The sequence below is a fragment of the Gopherus flavomarginatus genome, chromosome 12 (genome assembly GCF_025201925.1).
Source record: "Gopherus flavomarginatus isolate rGopFla2 chromosome 12, rGopFla2.mat.asm, whole genome shotgun sequence".
NCBI lineage: Eukaryota > Metazoa > Chordata > Testudines > Testudinidae > Gopherus > Gopherus flavomarginatus.
The window spans coordinates 30,821,520-30,842,931 of NC_066628.1; the positions used below are offsets into that span (position 1 = coordinate 30,821,520).

At 47.5% G+C, this 21,412-nt stretch overlaps 1 protein-coding gene across 1 annotated transcript in view; it reads left to right on the forward strand.

The window, feature by feature from the left end:
• The first annotated feature begins 7,695 nt into the window (after positions 1–7,695).
• Positions 7,696–21,412, forward strand: part of FBXW10B (F-box and WD repeat domain containing 10B) — a 28,845-nt gene continuing 15,128 nt past the window's right edge. Inside the window, exons 1-8 of the mRNA XM_050919221.1 lie at positions 7,696–8,389; positions 10,721–10,897; positions 11,154–11,372; positions 11,474–11,601; positions 14,373–14,495; positions 16,696–16,805; positions 19,827–20,030; positions 21,204–21,325. Of these exons, the coding sequence (XP_050775178.1) occupies positions 7,849–8,389; positions 10,721–10,897; positions 11,154–11,372; positions 11,474–11,601; positions 14,373–14,495; positions 16,696–16,805; positions 19,827–20,030; positions 21,204–21,325 (1,624 nt within the window). The 5' untranslated portion in view covers positions 7,696–7,848. The remainder of the gene's footprint in view (positions 8,390–10,720; positions 10,898–11,153; positions 11,373–11,473; positions 11,602–14,372; positions 14,496–16,695; positions 16,806–19,826; positions 20,031–21,203; positions 21,326–21,412) is intronic.

Below are 21,412 nucleotides of genomic sequence, written 5' to 3' on the forward strand. Positions count from 1 at the left end.
GCCCTTTGGGAAATGTTTTTGTAATTTGTAACTGAACAGTGTTTCTGGATGGGGACAAAGTGACACTGTTAACAATGAGCCTGATCCAAAAAACAGTTGAAACCAATGAGAATCTTTCTATTGCTTGAAACCAGGGACTTTGGATTGGTGTGAAGCTGGCAGAATCCTGCATGTTAAAGTGTCTCTTGCGTAACATGCAAGTTGCTGCAGTTGTGCTAAATGGGCAGCTGCGGCCTTGTCAATGAAGCAATAAGTTGCTGCAAGGTGCACAGTGGGGAGACCCTGGGGTGTGCCTCCGATGGCATAAGAGCCTCTAGGTTGAAGTCCAACACCTGAGAAGTGCCCCACAGCTTCCTCAAGTATTGTATTCCCTGCTGGAGTATTTTCCAGCAGCCACTGCAAGGAAAAGCTGTTCCTGAGGAAAGAAGGTAAAACAGAATCCCAAGGAATCCTGTGCGGTGCAGTGGGTGGCTCCAAACTACTAATACATGGAGCAGGAAACACACTACAGAACTGCTGGTGTGTTCCTGCATTTCCCATAGACTTGAAACTGACCCCCCTGGGTTTTAAAGTAAGGTCTCTTTACCAGATTCCTACCATGTGTTCTCTGCTCGCTTGATTCCTCCCTCTCCCTTTCAGCTAGGGGAGAAGTATGGAAATACCATTTACTTTGGCTGGAGGACAGCCATGGGTCTCTGTGGAGTTACAACGCATTGAAAGAGGCTCTTTTAGGATCGTGACAGGTGCTAGGACAGGTGGGAAGCGTGCCTTTGCACCCCGGATAAACTGATGACTGGGAGCCACTGGAGGTATGTCCATGCCCCAATCCCCTGCCCCAGCCCTGAGCCCCCACAGTCCCCAGCCACACCCCAGAGCCTGCACCCCCAGCCCACAGCTCTGACCCCCTCCTGCACCCTAGCCTCCTGCCCCAGCCCAGAGCCCCCTCCCAGACCCTGAACCCCTCATTCCCGGCCCCACCCTAAAGCCCTCACCACAACCCTCTGCCCCAGCCCTGAGCCCCTCCCACACCCTGAACCCCTCATCCCCAGCTCTGTTGGATTGCGGACATCAACAATTTTCTTCAGCTAGGTCCCCAGAAAAAAAAAGTTTGAAAACCACGGTCCTAGAGTGAATCACTGGCTGGTGAACCACCTAGTGGATGAGCATGGCATATCAGGCTCCCGTCCTCTGGTGCCACAGCTAAACACCATTCAGGCCTGCTGGTGATCCATCACTTCTTGTGTTTTGGTCCTCCAGCCAAGTCAGGTTATGTCCCATCCCTTCCAGGGTATCAGCAGCCCAAACAAACAGTGCCACAGACACTGGTCATCAATATGTTGTCTTCTGCCCCTCGAGGGCTCCCTTTGCGTCCCTCTCTTCCCTCAGAGCTGTGGCCACAGGGCTTCTCCCTGAAGTCTCTCAACCAAACTCAAACCCGAATCAAAACACAAAAGCAACTTCTGCCCCTTCCCTTTTAATCCTTCTTGGATCCTCCCCAGCTCTCTACAGAACACTGAATCCCAGGGTCACCTGCCTGGCATTTTGCTCCTAATTCAGGGCCTATCACAAGAGACAACTCCACTCGTGTAGCTTCTCTGTGGTTCTCTTTCTAGAGAGTGAGGAGCACTAGACCATTTCTCTCCTGAGCTCTTGCCTCAGCTCCTCCCCAGCTGGGTCTGATAATGAATAGAATCCACACACTCTCCGGGTGTCACCTGGCAAACTAATTGGGCCCTCCAGCTCCTCTTAACTCTTTGAGTACCAGTGCAGGGTTTATGCACCCATCACATGTGGATTACAACAGGATACACTCATCAGCTCCCAGGAGCAGACCTAGATGGCAGGGGAGGGAGCTCACACATTTCCCTTTGGAGCACAGAAAATATTTGGTCCCAAGAAGGAGAATCTCAAGGGCTTTATCCTGAAGAAACCTGGGACCGTCCCTACTGCAAACTGGTCACTGGTGCTGAAAGGAACAAGTGTCTGGAGTCCCCCTTCTGCAGCAGGAGCTGAGGGCTTTTGCTCTGACCCACACACTGTTAAATGCCTCCGTTAAGTGTGAGGTGTGCCCCACTGGATCGCTGCGCTGAGCCTCCGTGCGATCCTCACAACGGCCCTGTGCTCTGTGGCAGGTAGATCACTGCAGTCAGGAGGGAGAGAGTGATGGGGGAGCCCCAGAATGCTAAGGGTGGCCCTGCTAGTTGTAATGTTCTGGCTTCTCGGTGGGTGGGAATGAACTGGCTGTTGCTGGTGCAGGCCGTGTAACAGGTTCTCTCCTTGGGGCTGCTCCTGCAGCAGCTCCTGCAAAGAGAACTCCTGCCTTGGTAGGAGCACATGGAGGATGCAGCACACAGTTCCTTCACACATGCCAACTGTCCAGCTGCTCCAGCAGTGCAGGGAGGTGAGGCCAAGCTGCTGATACACTGAGACACCGCAGCGTCCCTGCCTTCTCAGCTCCAGCCTGGAAGCTGAAGAGCCTGTACTGGGAGGGAGCTTGAAGATCTGTTCTCCGTGTGAATCCCCACAGTCACCCAGGGGAGACACACTTCTCCCCATCTCGACCAGTTTAGGACACTTGCTCCCCCACCAGTCAGGGGAGACAGGATCTCCTGGGCAGCAGAGGCTGGGGACTCAGAAGGTAGCCTGCTCAGGCCCCGGATGCCTTCCACTAAAAGCATGCCCAGCACTTGAGCCAGAATGACCCTTTATTTTACTTTAAGGAACAATGCAGTAAGAAAGAAAGAACAAAAATAAAGTCTCAATGAGAGCATTAGCACACTGTGTGGGTGTGTCTTTTGTAACAATCTGCATCACTGAGAACAAAATAGCAGCTGTCTCTGCAGCAAGAAGGGGGACTTCCCTCCATTTAAAAGTGAAATACATGTGAAACAAATTGCAACTGACACAAGTTGCATGCAATACGTCATACTTACTGGATCCCCAGGCCGATATGGATCTCAGCTCTCAAATCTGAGGTAGCCTGACAGTGTACCAAACCCTATTTTCCTCATGACTCACCCCTGCCTGGGATGGAAAGTGTCAGGCTCCCAGCCACGAGGGAAAGTCTAGCTCAAGGAGCCATACTCGCATGAGCCCAGATCAGGCTAGTGTGCTAACAACAGTGTACTCAGGGTGATGTGAGTGGTAGGAGGGGCTAGTCACCCTGAGTATTGTAACATCCCCATGGCACGTACGTGGGGCAGCTAGCCTCTCCCATGGTTTGTGCTGCTGGATCAGAGCTAGCACGGGTAGGTCTCCTTGTCTTGTGCTCGGAATTACACCCCCAGCTCCAAGTGTAGACGTACCCTAAGGGTGGAAGGAGAGCGAAATCTAACCCAGGGGAGAAAATCCATGCAGGACAATGGGCCAGGGCTATGTGTGCTGGGGCGGCCATTGAGATAGCAGCAGTGATAGAGTGGCATGAGCTACAAGGAGAGATGTTGGCTGCACCTAGGGGAGTACTTTAGAGAGCAGTAGAGGGGACTAAGTCTGGTAGCACACGTAGGAAAGGCTGGACAGAGCTGATCGTTAGAAGACACCTGGCTAGCTTAACCATGCCACAGAGCAGTTAGTAGGGGCTGCTTGTGACACTCCACTTTCTGAAACATAACTTAAATCAGTAAACATCACAAATACATTTACTCTCTTAAGTCCCAATTCAGCAAAGCATTTAAGCATGTGCTTAACTTTAAACACAAGAGTTGTCCCTATTGTGCAGAAACCTGTATTCTAAGTCAGTGTTTCTCAGCCTTTCCAGGTTGGCACGTCCTTATTTGAAGTGAAAAATGTTCAGAACTTCCTTATCTTTACGGTAAAGATTTACTTGATCATGTAGGATAAGGATACACGGGGACTCGCGGGTTGCCAGGTGTCCAGTTTTCAGCCGAACACTGGGTTGAAAAGGGACCTTCCCCAGCCCGGTGAAAATGAGTGAGTGAGGATAGGGGTGAGTGAGTGACAGGGGGTGGTGGTGATGGAGTGAGCGGGGTGGGGCCTCGGAGAAGAGACGGGGCAAGACTGTTCAGTTTTGTTAGGCCAGAAAGTTGGCAACCTTAGGCCCGCAGAGGAGCAGCAAGACTCTCTTTGCTTTATAATACAATGTTCAAAGCCTTGTGACTCCGCTGGTTGCATTTTGTGACACCCTCCTCCCCGGCGTCGTGACCCATCCTTTAAGAAACGCTGCTTTAAGTTATTCAAGGGAACAGGTTCCATAACATAGTCTGCTACATGCAAATGTTTGTGAAATTAAGCAACAACTAGAGACCAACAGGTTAGTGCAAACTGAACTCAGTTAAAAGAGCTGTAATAATGGGTCTTCCAAGGCTCCTGGTAAAGCTGAAGCTAAACACATTCAGACTGGAAATAAGGGATATATACTGACAGTAATTAACCACTAGAACAATTGACTGTCGTGGATTCTCCATCACTGACCATTTTTAAATCAAGACTGGATTTTTTTCTGAAAGCTCTGCTCTGGGAATTACTTTGGGGAAGTTCTAGGCCTGCGTTACACAGGAGGTCAGACTACATGATCACAATGGTCCTTTCAGCCTTGGAATCTGCAGAAGTCAGAGGTTGGAATGATAATGATCTAAACAACTATAAAAATGGGAGGGAAAGTTTGTAGTTGAAATAACAGAAATATGTGTTGATTGGTTAATTCTAATGGAATGAGGGTGCTGCCCCCTCTTGGATATTGTTAGTCTTGGGGTCCCTAAAATGGGAACAGGAGGATGGGTGGACGGGAAGGGGCAAACTTTATCATCATGGCTGCCAGCCCATCCATCTCCTGGGACCCCAAGATCCGCCATTAGGCCTTCATTATCCTGGTCCGAAAAGGCCTCTTGACCAGACTAGGCCAGAGAGAGGGATCCAAATGACATCACCACCTACACCAGTTTTGACTAAATCCAGAACCATACCTGGAATGTGAGCTCTGGGCTCCTGCTGTCACCCGCTCTCTACTGTGTCATTGTCTTTCTCCTCCTCCTTATCTTTCTCCTTCTGCCTTTGTCTAATAAGGCTTCAGCTGAGAGAGCCAAGACAACTCCATCTTTTGCAACACTGCTGTAAGCCTGTGGGCACAAAGACAGCTAAAAGCAAGGCTTTAAACAGCCCGACTCTGCTACAAGTTTGCCAGGTCTTGGAGCTGCCGATGAGACCACGTGCTGGGCCTGTGTTTCTCCAGCAGCAAGGCTGCAAGCGAAAGTCAGCACCAGACACAGAAGCTGCCTTTTCTCTCACTGATGTTCTTTTCTCTCCTCTTTTGTCAGGGGTGAAATTAACTTAAAGGACTTACTGGTACTCCAGAGTCCTTAGGAGGGGGTGGGGCCTCTACTAGAAGAGGTGTGGCCTCTACCAGAAGAGGCAGGGCCTTTAAATCCCTAGGTGCTTTAAATCAGGATTTAAAGGGCCTGGGCCTGTGGTAACAGCAGCTGGAAGCCTCAAGCCCTTTAAATAACCCCCAGAGCTACCAGCTGCAGAGGCCCTTTAAATCACCCCCAGAGCTACCAGCTGCAGAAGTGGCTGGGAGTCCCAGTGGTGATTTAAAGCACTCAAGGCTCCAGCTGCTGCTACCACAACGGAGTCCCGGACACTTTAAATCACCATTGGAGGGGGCCCCAGCCTCTGGCAGAGTTTTAAAGGGCTCGGGGTTCTGCTGCAGTAGTGGCAGCCAGAAGCCCCTGGCCCTTTAAATCACCACCAAAGCCCCACCGTCGCTACCCCAGGGCTCCAGCAGCGGGGCTCGGGAGGTGATTTAAAGGGCCCCAGAGGGTAGCAACAGTAGGAGCCCCGAGCCCTTTAAATCGCCACCTGAGCTGAGCTGCTGGAGCCTCAGGGTAGCAGCAGCAGCTGGGGGCTTGGGAGGTGATTTAAAGGGCCCGGGGCTCCGGCTGCTGCTACTACCCTGGGCCCTTTAAATCATCCCCAGAGCCCTGCTGCTGGAGCCATGGTGTAGCAGCAGCGGTGCTCCAGCGGCAAGTTAAAGGGCCAGAGGCTGTAGCAGTGGCCGAGCCCTTGGCCCTTTAAATCGCCGCTGGAGCCCCGCAGCCATCACCCCAGGGCTCTGGCAGGCTCTGGGGACAACTTAAAGGGCCTGTGGTTGTAGTGGCTGCTGCAGCCCTGGATCCTTTAAATAGCCACTGGAGACCTGCCACCGCTACCCCAGGGCTTCAGGGACAATTTAAAGGGCCCGGGGTGGTAACTGCGGCAGGTGCCCCGGGTCCTTTAAATCACCACCAGAGCCTCACCACCGCTTCCCCAGGGCTCCGGCAGCAGGGCTCTGGTGGCAATTTAAAGGGCCCGGGGCTCCAGCTGCTGCTGGGAGCCCCAGGCCCTTTAAATTGCTGCCAGGGGAAGCCAATTGGCCCCAGTACGGCACACCATCTCTTGCCGTACCAGGGTGTACCAGCTTATTTTCACCTCTGCCTTTTGTGCTTCATCTTAAAAGGAGACAGGACTGGCCTACAACAACAGCTCTAGCCCGTCCAAACTAGCCTTTTCTCTTTCCCTGCCAAAAGGGCAATTAATACAAGCTTTAATAACACTGAAAATGCTGCCAAGCATGGGTTTCTCCCAATAAAAACTCTATATAGTTAAAGGGAAAGAGAAAAAGGGTTATTGTTGCAACGAAAATCTTACTTAAGACTTTATCTTTCAAACACTTTAACAGATTTTCCTTCTTTGTCTGGGTCTTTAATAAAAGGTTTAAAATATTTTAAATGGTGGTCATTACACTGGGAGCTGCCTTGCCAGCAATAACTTGACACAAAATCCCGGACCACACTGAACTGTTTAATGTTGGAACAGTGAACCCGGATTTCGTTAACATCTTACCCCTTGTTGAGCTCAAGACACGTCCTTTACCAATACAAGATCAAATTGACTTCACCGGGGCTACTCACATGATTTAAATTTAAACACATGTTTAGGTGCTTTCTGATTTGGGGCCATCACATGTGTTTCTCAACTATCTGAGAGCACTGCTTTATGCGTTTATTCATTCTGGAGGCAGGAGGCTCATCCCTATTTCATGCATTTACAGTTTTCAAATGATTATCCTTTTTTTTTAATTAAGGAAACTTTATACTGCAAAACTCTTTTTTTTTTCTTTGTAAAGTGAGGGCACAACAGTCACCTGTGCACAATGCTTTGGACTGCCAGTTTGAGGCTAAAACTCATCAATTCCAATAAAAAGCCTTCAAAACAAAACTTCAAGAATATAATTCTATGAGATATATGCCCCCCCCAACCTGTATCTTCACTTTTTGCAGTAATCAAACCTATGCAGAAAAAAATCCCCCTCATCTTCCTTTTTTGGATCTAATTGCCAGGATTACGGGACTTTTGTGGGGACCAGTATTTGAAACAATTCTAATAAAACCAGATTTTTAAAACCCATAATGAGGCAGAATTTCCTTAAACATAAATATTGATGTAATAATAATAATTAATAATAAAGACATGCAAACTAGACACCTTTGGTACAAATCCAAGCTCAAGATAGTGTCTAATTTTTCATATCATCCCATGAATGTCTTGATACTGGTGCATCATGGATATTACAATCTATACGGTATAGTAGTTGCTAGGATATTTTGTTCATGGAAATTCTAGGAGGTTTACGGTAACAACTGTGTCTCCTAGGAGTTCTGTACAATAAAAGACAAGAGTTCTACAAACAGCAGCGTGTGATGTAGCTACTTCATCCATCGCAGGGTTCAGCCAGTTTCTTAGTGTTATTTTTATAATGTCACAGGATGGAAGCGGACAATTAGAAAGCAGGTTACGTTTCTCTGCTTTTCCCACTGCCCAGCTCAGTGCCCTGTTTGCTGAATTGGATCTGAAATGATGAAAGAGACCTCAAAGGACCAGGAGAGCCTGGAATACAGGCTGGACTGTGCTCCTGATCTGCGGTGTGAGAAGAAAACAGATTTAGTGCCTATTTGCCAAATTTGTGAGACATGTGTCTTGTCTTGGAGGGCCTTCTCTACCAAAGAGTGGTTCCTGCGGGCCAGCAATGTCTCCCAAAGGAAGTTCCTGGTGGGGATCGTGAAGCGATTCAACAGCCTGGATTTGCTAAACTATGCTGAGAAAGTCCTGCAGACCTCCCAAGGGAAGGATTTCACTTTCAGCCGGTCCCGAATCACCCCCAGCCTCAAAGAAGACATGACCACGTCCGCTTCTGACCGGGCTTTGAATATAGTAACTCTAGAGAAAGCCATGTCGGAGACCTGGAAGTGGTTCAAAAACAGTTCCTACTGGACTAAAGCAAACTACACTCTGCTCTTGCTTCAGATGTGTAACCCTAAGTTACTGTTTATAGCTGCTAACCTGGTAAGAGTCCTCCTGGTCAGAGAGCAGAGTGCCAGCTCAAAAAGAGAAACAGGTAAACAGAGTGACATGCTGGGTGGAGGGAGAGATTGATTTCCCTGGCTTTCAGGATTAACCAAGGAGAGAGGATAAAGTCAAAGGGCCAGATTCTGATTCCCTACCACTGTGTGATACTTTACTGTACAAATAGCCGCATCGGGCCAGATCTTCAGCAGGAGTAAATCAGTGTAATTCCATTGTCTGCCACTTTACACCAGCTGAGGATATGATCCACTGAATTTACAGAGACCACTTGCAGAGTATGGTACTAACTCACTATGAGTAATGGTGGCAAAACCTGTCCTAAAGCTGCTATTCGCTTACTTGTGTTTTTAAAAACCAGTTATAAGTAGTACCTATGGGTGCAAATGCTCTTACTAGAGTTAAGTACAACTTTGGAAGCATAATGACCATAAGACAGATTTTCAAATAGGGTTTTATTTTACTTTTCAATGAGCATAGTCAAGAGGGAAGAAAGTAAAGGATATGAGAACCATAAAAATAATGCACAATATCCACAAATACCTGGCCAGATCCTCTCTCATGTGGTGTAAATTGGTGCAGCTGCATTAATTCTAGTGGAGCTCCCTGGATTTACACCAGCTGGTTATCTGGTCCATGAACTTTAATTTAGATAGAACAGGAGCTCTGCAGCAAACTTTGCTACATCCAGTGAAATCAGATCTACTCCTGAGTTTTACTGGTGTTGTGTGTGTTTGTTTCTCTTCTGCTGCCTTTTCTAGTGATATTGAAAGGACAATTGCTTTCACTTATTATCACTTAATTTGGGACTGGAAGGCCATGGGGTTTTCCAGGATTCCCCCCATTGTTTGAATCCCTTCCTTTGCTTTCCTATTCTCCATGCCACGTGTCACAGAGAGATGACCTTTTCTCTGGCACATCACTGCTTTTGCAATTATTAACATTTCGTTGAATTTGGTTATTAAGAGACTTAGGGTATGTCTACACAGCAAAAGAATAAAAATAAAATAAAAATACCACGGCAGCAAGTCTCAGAGCCTAGGTCAACTGAACTGGGCTCATACTACGGGACTAAAACCAGCAGTGTAGGTGTTCCCACTCGGGCTGGAGCCCAGGCTCTGTGCATTTCATCCAGGCTATGGCAGCTTAGCCCTGGGACTTGTTTGTGATCCTTCCTCTCCAGGAAACAAGCTGATGTTTGCACAGAGTGGTTCTTTTCAGCGTGTGAGAAGCAGGGACAGAGGTACCAGGCTGCTTGGAAATATATGCACCTGCATCAAATGAAACCAAGAGACTCTGGGGAGCTTGGATTGTTGCAGTTTGACTGTGAATTATTTTCTTGTCCCAATACCAAAAGCCTGTGTTTCTCCTGATAATGCTCTCTCCACACACTAACTCCAAGCACAGGATTTGTTACATCAGGTCAGATGAAGTGGGTGTGAGTAACACTAGCATATAGCAGCTGAGGGTCTAGTTCAGTGGCTTCAAATATGGAATCTTGTAGCTAGGAGTGGGCAATACTGATGCTTCAGAGGGAGGAGGAAAGAAACCCATAATGCACCTTGCCAATTGTGATGTGTGGGTACATGGGGGTCGGATTTCTTCCTGTCCCCCTGCAGTGATCAACTAGCCCCCTGATGCTTGAGCTCTGACTATCCTCCCCTTAGGCCTGCTTGTCAACTTAGATGGTGAAGTGACTGGGCCAGCAATGCAAGGCACAACTGCTGAAGGGCAAAGCATAATTGATTGTAGATATTGTTCATAGCTGTATTTATATCACAAACCTTCTGGTTAACACTTATATCCCCTAAGAACTTTCCCCTCCCTGATCCTTCCTGTCTCCAAGCACAGGGAGCGATTGGTGATGGGCGGTAGCAGAGCACAAGCTGAAGGAGGAGAAAGGCAACCCTGGCAGTGAGCAGACAGAGCCAGATGGGATTCAGTCCTGAAAGGAGTCCTGACCCAGGTTTACCTCCAAGCAACTAGGACTCCCTCACATAGCCAGCCCATAGGAACTGGATGGGGTATATATGTGTGGGAACACGGTAACTGTCTGCAAGAGATGAACACCCAGGGAAGAGAGGAATTGTATAGGGTGGCCTGGGATGAGTATAACTGGCATTAATGGGGTGAAATAATTTTCTAATATGAGGTCTACTGCGCAAAAGACTTCCAAGCGAAATGGTGGAGACATAAATGTTCAAGTCCTTAAAATCACCCTAGACAAAACCCTGAAGAAACCAATCCTACACTAGCCAAGGGGAATGAGGCAGATAACCTATCAGGTCCCTTTCATCTCTACCTCTGTGACCATGATTTAGCTCTGTTTGATTTGATTGCTCCTATGTTTGCGCAATTCTTTCAGAGGACGAGGAAGACAAAATCACGGTGGTCTTGACTGAGACCCAAAGCAGCTTCAAGCTACAGGAACGCACGAAATCTCAGGAGCAATTGCGACCCACATCTCAATCCTTCCTGACTTCTTCCACAGCCCTAGAAAGTGGGGTCTCATCAGAAGGAACCAGCCAGTTTAGTGAAATAGGTACTGTAACAAAAGGAGCCAATGTGGGGTGTTATCTAAGACACTTCAAAGCCCAAGAGTGGATGGGGTGGGTTGTTCTTCATGATGTACCTTCAGCTATCATAGAACTCTGAGTGCTGAAAATATCCTGGGGAACTATGGGGTAAGGAGAATTAGGGTGAGCAGGTTTGGTAGTTAATAACTGATATTATGAATATACCACAAGGCTCAGGCACTCCTGGGAGTCCTTAATATGCTATTGATTCTGCTGCCCCAGGCATAGGTGTCCAAGGGAAGATACCCTGCTTCTGGCCCAGAGACCTGGCGCACATGTATAGTGAGAGAGCTGCATCAGCGGATGATGATATATCCTCCATGTCTTCAATCGACCCAGCCCCCACCATTGTCCCTGCAGCTTTCCAGTCAGCCTCCAGCGTGAACAAGTACAAGGACTTCATCCGCTGCCTGCCGACCCATCTGTCCAAGTACATCCTGGGTACGGCCCCTCTTCCTTCCCAAGAACAGCTGTCCCATGGGCACATCGATGCTATATGACCATAGCTTGGGGTTAACCAGCTTGTCTTTGTAATTCCTCAGGGTTTCTGGATACAAAGAGCCTGAACAGGTGCACTTCTGTGAGCCAGCACTGGGCTTTCCTGGCCAAAGAGGTCAAGCAGGAACATCTGTCGCATAGCCTAGTCCTGGAAGAGATTGTGTACTTGCAGGTACTGTGCTTTGGCTTTTGCCTCTCATTCTGCCAACCTGGCTCCTACACTATAGCTCCTTTTCCCCTCAAGCTCCTAGCCAATAGATGGGAGGGTCCAACGGGCCTTAGAGCCCTCAGGACGTTCCTCCCAGTTTCACCATGTTGTGCTAAACCCAGGGTTGCAAGTTCAATTCTTGAGGGGGCCATTTGGGGATTGGTCTTGCTTCGAGCAGGGAGTTGGACTAGATGATCTCTTAAGGTCCCTTCCAACCCTAATATTCTATGATATGATATGATATTCTTCCTTCTTCCGCACTCTCCAGAGCCAGGCAAGGTTAGAAAAGCCTTTACGCATCCTTTCAGAGTCTGCTACTTCTGAGCAGGGACTTATCAGCAAGATTGGTATCAAAGATTTTGGTCACAGATGAGAGCATAAATGTGTGCTGGATTTTAGGGCCCTGTAAGGGGATGCAGAGCTGTTCTTCTGACTCCCTGAGGCAACCCAGACCAGGTGGGTCTAATTAGATCCACTCAGGAGCATAAGAGTGCTGAGAGCCTCTTTGTGGAAAGAGAAAGCTAGAGGCATGTACAGAAGGTCCTGAAGGGGGAAGCCAAAGGCATTATATCTGTAAGTGCAGTCCTGCCACAGGGCTTAAGTTAAGAATAGCGGCAAATCGCAGGAAAGGATAAACTTTAGGATTATACTCCATGGTGCATGTTGTGTAAGGGAGATTAGCACGGAAACCCACTCCCTTCACACTGACACCCAGGCTAGGCTTGATGAAAAGTTCGTTTATATGTTCAGCAAACCTAAGGTGAGTATTAGGTGAGTTCGAGCTGATATAGATACAGTTTGGGGCTCTGCCCCCTTAGCTGGTTTGGTTGGGAGCCCTACATATCTTTATGGGGTGACCCCAAATCTTGGCTGAATAGGCCAGTTTGGGATGAGATTTACTTTGGGATGTAGGATTTGTTTGACCCCCGAAGCAAGGAGGAGGGAACTGAAAATATATGCATGAATTCCAGGAACAAAGAATCCTGGCTGTGACAACCCCCTCCACCATCTGCACCAATCAGAGGGAATCAGGGCAGGAACCAGACAGGCTGGCAGCCCCTTCTACATGGGTTCGGAAACATACCGCTGTCCCACACATCACATACGCTCCCGCCACCAGGGCCTGGTGTGGGGTGGGTCTCTATCCTCTTAGTCTAGAAGGACTGAACAGCAGACTTCAGCGCCACTACCTAACAATCTGGAGAAGACGGTGTTCTGTGATGCTAGACATACTTTCCCCGAATCCCCTCCTCTCTTCTCTCAGTCTCAGACCTCTACTTGGCGGCTGATGATGGTAGTTTTCACCTTGCTCCTCCCTAGGCCAGAACACCTGTGAGTATCCTAGCCTGTTGACCAACTTATTCTCTAGGGTTGACGTCAGCCTACAAGCCATTATCAACAGACCTTCATGATGATGTAGGATCAGTGCTTACATTGTAATGAAAGAGGTGCCAGGGTTCAAGCAATTTTTTTTGATTCGTAACTGATGCAGCAAGGCCAGAGGTGCCGGGGCTGCGAACTGCAAAGCCCAGAGGTGCCAGGACTCAGTCCTGGTACAAATTAAGCACTGTGTGGGATATCTGGAATATATGTTGGCCCCGAGCAACTAACTGTATGATATTATTTGATCAGTGACTGGCCAATGCTTTATTAAAGTCTCCAGCGAACATCTTGCCAAGCTGCAATAACGATTGTCCTTTTGTGTGAGCCGACTAGTTTTGTCAATGTGAATGGCCCTGTAACAGTGTTCACTCACTGCAAGAGCACCTCCTCCTGGTCAGGCATGGCATAGCAGCCTTCTTCCCATATGGTGCCCTCTGCCAATGGGCACTCTGTTGCTGCAGTGGTTTCTCCTCCCTTAATTCACAGTGCTCCACCTTCATGACTCAGCCCTCCGTCTAGGTCACTATATGGTATCAAAGTCTCAGTGGACCAGCTGGCCAGCTGGCATCTGCAACAGTCCTGTGCCTCTTCCTAGGGACGGGGAGGAGGACCCACGCCCACCCTCTAAACTAGGTTCCAGCCCAGGGACCCTTTAACCAGCAGCCAAGATCTATACAATCCCCTTCCTTGCTGAGGATTCAGGTTGAGTCACAAATATTTGGGTTACAAACAATTCAGCTGTTTTGCAATGCTTCTTCCTCTCTGGTAAGGTCATGTTCCTGTGTATTGTGTAGTATGCATCTACCATTCCATCACTGGAGAGCTGTATCTTTAAATAGGAGGCAGGGCTGTGAGACAACTGCTCTCAAATAAAGAAGTGTTAGTCATTATTTAGCAATGAAATTTCATCAGAATTGATTTGGAAAAAATGACCTTGATCATTAGTTACAGCCCTTGGTGATAAAGGCATCACACTCAGCTCGAAGTAAACACATCTCAGTGAAAACTCGGGCTGCGTGTCTTGCTGTCTATCCCATTTATATCTCCTGGGAATCTATAAATAAACATGTGCACAGCAAGTCTAAGGCCCAACACTACAATAACAAATTGGTGTGTGAGTACCAGCTCCGAGGAGCAACCCTACAAGAACAAATCAGTGTGTGCAGACCAATGTGCTTAAGAAACTCATCAATAACAAACCAGTGCATGCAGCTCAGCCTTCCTGTACACAAGCCCACAGAAGTGTATGTAGTTCTGAACTGAAGAAAATAAGTGCTGCTTTCTATTCCCTCTCTTGCTGTACATTTGGCCTGTGTAGTAATGACACCAATGTACTTTGATGTTTATTCCAGGGGTCATGTCCTAGGGGAGTCATTCCCAGCTATGCTAAAATGACCAACGTTCTAATTCCAAGAATAACTAAAGAAGGGGACATCATCCCAGCAAGAGGTCGCAGATGGAAACGCAGAGGAAAGGTATGTTGCAGGTATATCCAAAGGGCCTTTCGGGGTGAGAGAGAGCAGCCCCTTATGGATCTCTGGAAGCAGAATCATAGAAAAGTAGGGGTGGAAGGGACCTTGAGAGGTCATCCAGTCCTTCCCCCCGCACTGAAGCAGGATTAAGTATACCCAGAGCATCCCTGACAGATTTTTGTCTAACCCATTCTTAAAAATCTTCAGTGATGGGGATTCCACAATCTCCCTTGGGAGCCTGTTCCACAATTTAGCTACCCTGAGAATTAGAAAGATTTTCCTAATATCTAACTTAAATCTCCCTTGCTACAGATTAAGTCCATTACTTCTTGTCCTACCTTCAGTGGACATGGAAAACAGTTGACCATTATCCTCTTTCTAATGACCCTTAACATATCTGAAGACTGTTATCATCTGGTAGTTGTGTATTTGATTTTTCCTTCCTAAGTGTAATATTTTGCACTTGCCTTTATTGATTTTCATCTTATTGTTTTCAGACCAATTCTCCAATTTATCAGGATCATTTTGAATTCTAATCCTATCCTCCAAAGTGCTTGCAACCCCTCTCAGCTTGGTTTCATCCACAAATTTTATGTTGACTCTATATTCCGTCATTCAATAAAAATATTGAATAGAGGCAGATCCAAGACACCCCCTGCAATACCCCTGTTCATATGTCCTCCCAGTCTGAGAGTGAACCATTGATAACTACTTTTTGAGAACAGTATTTCTATCTATTGTGCACCCACATTATACCAATTTCATCTATCCCACATTTCCCTAGTTTGCTTATGAGAATGTCATGTTGGACTGTGTCAAAAAGCCTTATTAAAATCAAGATATATCACATCTACTGCTTCCCCCCATCACTAGGTCTGTCATCCTGTCAAAGAAGGAAACTAGAGTGTTTTGGGATGATTTGTTCTTGACAAATCCATGTTGTCTATTACTTATCACCTTATTGTTCTCTAGATGCTTAAATATTTGTTGTTAAACAGTTTGTTCCAGTATCTTTCTGGATATCAAAGTTAGGGTGACTGGTCTATAAATTCCCTGGCTCTTCCTCTCCTCCCCTTTTTAAAGACAGATACTATATTTGCCCTTTTCCAGTCCTCTGGGACCCCACACCTCTTCCATGATTCTCTTCAGAGATTGCTTCAGCTAATTTCTTAAGAACTCTACAGGAAATCCATCAGGCCCTGTTGATTTGAATACATCTAACTTATCTAAATAATTCTTTAATCTGTTCTTTCTCTATTCTGTCCTGTGTTCCTTCCCCCTGGTTGTTAATATTAATTTTGTTAAGCATCTGGTCACAATTAACCTTTTTAGTGAAGACTGAGGCAAAAAAAGCATTAAACATGTCAGCCTTCTCTGTTTCATCCGTTATTCACTTTCTTTCCCTGTTATAGACCTAAACCTTCCTTCAGCCTTCTCTTATTTCTAATGCATTTACAGAATCGCTTCTATTGCCTTTTATGTCTCTTGCTAGTTGTAATTCATTTTGTTCTTTAGTCTCTCTGATTTTGTCCCTACAAGCTTGCACTATTCTTTTATAGTCATCCATAGCAATTTGTCCTAGTTTTTACTTTTTGTACGACTCTTTTCTGATTTTCAGGTCATTAAAGAGCTCCACCTGGAGTCATATCGGTCTCTTGTTCTTCCGGTCTCTCCTCTGCATTGGGATAGGTTGCTGTTTTGCTGTAAAGTTTGTGTCTTTTAGAAAGTGCCAGGTCTCTGAACTCCTTTTTCTCTTAGATTTCTTTCCCATGAACCCATATCTACCAATTCCCTGTTTGCTGAAGTCTGTTTTTTTGAAGTTGTTTTTATTCTGCTGCTCTTGCTCCTTTTTTTCCTTATAATCATGAACTCTGTCGCCTTCCCCTTTGAGATGCTCAACCAGTTCCTCCTGGTTAGTCAGAATCAAATCTAAAATAGCCACCCCCTTACTTTTTCTGCCTTCAAAGACTTGTCCATAAAACATTCTGAGAGTAGCTCTACTACACTGTACTCCAAGGAACACCCCTGTCCTGCCCCCAACATGCCCTCTATGTTGGCTGGGGAGGGGCCTGCACAGGGCATGTTCTCTGGGGTCAGTCCCCCATCACCTTTAAGACCTTTAGTGTAATCGAGGAGCAAGAGCAATAGGCAATCTCTTCTCAACAGAGTTATTTATTCCTATTTCCTTTCTCTCCGTCCCTAGGAGGAGAACAACCTACAGGCAGCTTATCATGGCCAGATGACTGAAACTGTCCAGCTGGAGGAGAGAAACATCTTCTGCGGCTCCTACAACGTTCGTGTCCTTACAGACCAGTATGTACATGCCACGCTCCCTTGCTTCAGTCACCACACTTAGCACTGGCAACCCCTCTCCAACTCTGGGGATCTCAAAGCTCTTTATAAACCTATAGGGACAGCTGGTGGCTTCATGAGGCCAGTCATGTCACCCAGGGATTCCTGCAGGTGTCTTGCCTCCCCTTAAATCCTGTTTTCACCAGTGGGTAGCACAGTTTGCATCCACACTACACTATTGCTCAAGTAGGCTACAATGGTGTTGTAGAACTATATCCAAATCCTGTTAAAAGGACTAGCCTTGACCGTGCCTCTGCCATCAGGCTGTTCAGGGAGAGTTCCCTGGACACTGTAAGCTGGCCCTGAAAACACTTTCAGTTAACTGCATAGGAACCACATCGCAAAATCAGCTTTCAAAATTAGCGAGGCTTGGAAAGAGCTTTGCCTAATGGTTGGGCACCAGAATGGGCACCCAAAACCCTGGCATTCTCTTTCTGGCTCTGATGCGACTACTTCTGAAGTGAGTCACTACAGTTTCCCTATCAGTAAAATGGGGGGAGTGTTTGACTGTAGCAATCAGAGAATGTCTGGGAAATGCTTTCAAGATACTGGGCCTAATTTTTGCCTGCCTTCATTCTCTTAGAGAGACTAGGCGGGTGAGGTAATATCTTGTAATTGGACCAACTTCAGCTGGTGAGAGAGACAAGCATATCTTGCTAATACCCTGGGACCAACAGGATGTAGATGATCTGCCACTCCAGATCAAATGGCTGCTGATGGGACACTAGATGGGGAGGGTTCTGAGTTACTACAGAGAATTCTTTCTCAGGTGTCTGGCTGCTGGGTCTCGCTCACATGCTCAGGGTCTATCTGCTCACCATATTTGGGGTTAGGAAGGAATTTCCCCCCCAGATCAGATTTGCAGTGACTATAGGGGTGTTTTGCCTTCCTCTGCAGCATGGAGCAAGGGTCACTTGCAGGTTTAAACTAGTGTAAATGGTGGATTTTCTGTAACTTGAAGTTTTTAAACCATGATTTGAGGACTTCAATAATTCTGCCAGAAGTTCAGGATTTATTACAGGAGTTGGGGGGGTGAGGTTCTGTGTCCTGCAGACTAGCTGATCATGATGATCCCTTCTGGCCTTAAAGTCTATGAGACACAGCTACAACAACTTTGCACTCTTTTGTCATTCTCACCTGTGCAGCAGGGCTGTGAAACACCACCAGATCAGAATGATAGTGTTTTATAACACTCTGCACTAGTGAAAATGAAGACACGAGGTACAAGCCAGGGGCGAATCAGGCCCAGTAAGTGCTGAGTATTATTAGTGCACAAGTGTGGACAAGGCTACGGTTTCCTATGCATATTAATTTTTCTAAGGTGACTGGTGCTGTTATTTATTCAAAGATTTAATGGAACTAGTGTAGAAGTCCCTGCTTGAAAAATAAGGACCACATTATTTACAGGGTAACTTACTCACGATTTGTGTCCAAATTTCAGGGTTCGATTCTGCCCCTCTTATGCGTGCCTTCCTCCAGAATTAGTTTCACTGGAATCAGAGGAAGTATTTCTATAGTAAGGAACTACCCAATGTGACCAACGGTAGCAAAATCTAGTCCCTAAGCAGCACTTTCTGCTGCCATTACACATGCAAAGCAGGATTAGAACCCAGAATCTTCTGCTCCAATCACTTATGCTCCTGCCACGAGCTAAAGGAGGAGACTCCCCTTTGACTATATGCACAGATGAGTCGGTGTGTTTATATGAGGATCCAGCTCAGTGTGTGTGTAGAGGGAGGCAGGGGGGCCATTGTATCAGCCTGTGTGAGTCTTGGTGTGTGTGTGAGACTGTGTGTGTGTGTAAGGGTGTATCACAGGATATGTGTCTCAATACGTGTGGACATGTATATAAGCAAAACCTGAAACGTATATTTTGATACATTGTTGCTGCAAGAATTGGCATTAAAAAAAACAATGTCCGGGGATCCCTGACCACCAAACTTGCTGTTGTATAAAGGCATTATAGTGACTCAACTTCAAAAACAGTGGGGTCAGCAGACCTCAGTGGGTCTCATCCCCTTCCTCTCTATGATTTATTCTCTACAAACATCAGCTGAAACCTTGGGTCTCAGCAACCAGGGCTTTCCCTAGCCATTTTAGTGCCCTACCCAGCCTCCTCACGGGGGGGAGGGGGGAAGGGGAAGAGAAGGGAGGCTGGTCCCAGGCCTCTGGGGGCGGGCAGGAGCAGGCTTGAGGGGCAGGAAGAACTGCCCCCTGGCAGGAGCTGTCTGAGCGGAGCAGATTGGGGCTGGGTTGCTCCACTTCCTGCTGCCAGGTGAGTGTAGGGCAAGCCCGACCGCGCACTCATGGGGCAGTGGGAAATGAAGTGACCCGTCCCCAGCCCGCTCCACTCTGTTCCCCTGGCTCCCAGCCTCAGGGATTGGGGGACAGTGGGGAACTTCCCCCAGCACTCACCAGCGGTGCGGATGGGAGCCGGCGGCACAGAGTGGGTTGAGGCTGTCTCGCTCCACTTACCACTGCCTGGTGAGTGCAGGGTGCCTGAACCCTGCTGCAGTCCTCAGGGGAAGGTGTAGAGTGAGGGCGGGGGCATAGCAGGGGCTTTGGGGAAGGGATGAAGTGGGGGCAGGACAGGGGTGGAGAAGAGGCAGGGCGGGGGAGGAGCAGGGGTGGAGTGGGGGTGGGGCTGGGGCACGGGCCATGGGGAAGAAGCGGAACAGGGACTGGAGCAGCACGCAGCTGTGTAGGGCACCAGGAAATTTGATGCCCCTAATTTCTTGGTGCCCAACGCAGCTGGGTACTTCGCGTATGTTTAAGGGCGGCCCTGTCAGCAACCCTCCCACTGGCACCTTGAGGGGTTCCATGTAGCTTTCCAGGATGGCCCATCAATTCTGTTCACTGAGCTGAGATACTGCAGCATTGAGCACAACAGAGGTGCCTGTAAATAACAGCCTACAGTGCTTCCCTGGCTAGCCCAGTAATGCTTTGGCAGATGTTCTCCTCAGTCTCTGCTTGCTTACCCAGGTCAGATCCACACAGGGTAATCCACTACAGTGGTGGGAACTTGCTTGCCATTGGCTCAGTGGACCGCAAAGTCAGGTTCCTTGACGTGATGGAGCTGAAGGCAGTGCCGCCTGTGATCAGTGGCCATGCTGGGAGCATCAAGGCAGTGTTCCTCAATGAGAAGAAAGGGTTCGTGCTGAGCGCCAGCTTTGATCTCAGCATCCGGTGAGCAGTGCTGATAAGGGTCACCGGGCAGAGTGACCCAGTTTGAAATGATCTATTGAAAGGAAATTTTAAGCATAAACCCCAAAACCAAACCCAACACTGGGCATTTCTTCCAGAATCCTCCCTTCCCCCCATTTTCTGACTGTAATAATGGGAGAAGAAAAACACATCATAGAAATCCTAGTGTACTCCCTTGCTCACGCAGGACATTTCCCGTCTGTGCTTTCCTGTTTCATCCAGTACTGGAAGAAGTAGCAGCAAAGTATGCCAGGAAAACCGATTGTTGTGATATTTCTAAACCAGAGACATTGTTTCTGATTAACCTCTCTGGTGAAATCCTGGCCCTGTTGAAGTCCATGCCAAAACTCCCATTCAGTTCAATAGGGCCAGGAGTTCACTCCTGAAGCTGAGAGTCTTTTTTTTTTTATCTTCCCATCATTTTGATACCAACTCATTGCCATGGTATCTGACCGCCTTCCAGTGCACTTGGAAGAAAACACAGAGGCAGCTTTACACTATGCAGAGGCATGCACTGGTGTAGGTCAGGATACATGTCCTCATTGAAGTTGGGGAAGGGGAAGTCTTATTATGTCATCTCTGTCACTAATTCTTAGGATACTAAGAATCTTCTGCCACAATAGCCCTGCATTATGCCCACAAGCGGAAAGCCAAGTCAGGTTCTTCTTCTCTGGGATGACAATGGCAGAGCCTGTTTTAAAGGCCACATCAGTCTACTAGGAGGGGAAAGAGTCTACATAGATATGGAGTCTTTGTCTCCTACCTGATTCGACATGGGATGGTCTTTGCTGTATCCACGTGCTTGGGTTTTCTCAGTGAAGCAGCTGTAAGTCTTTTTGGCAGCTGCTAGATGGAAATGGGGCTGTCTGAAGGACGGTTACATTGGGAGGCCAGAGAAGCAATCCAGATATATGTGACCATGACAGCCCTGGTGCCACCAGAATAAAATATAAGATCGAGTATCTAAATATTAGGGCCTGATTCTACTGCCCTTCCATTGGGCTTTTCTCAGTGTCACTTCATTGACCCCAGTGCAATTACTCCTGACTTACACCAGCGTACGTGCGAAGTGAACTAGGCAATAATAACAAATAAGTCATTAATTAACAATTAACGAATCACAGGATTCTCCTCTTCTTGGCCCTTACTCTGCAGATGCTGGAATATATTCACTGGGGCTTGTGTGAAGATCCTTAACGGTCACTCAGGGACCATCACCTGCCTGGACGTGTACAAAAACTGGGTTGTGTCAGGAGCACGAGACTGCATGGTCAAAGGTGAGCAAGCAATCCTCGAAACAGCCCCAAGGCTTTGATGGGAGCCACCACCAGCCACATTCCAAATCCCAGCGGTAACAGCAAAGG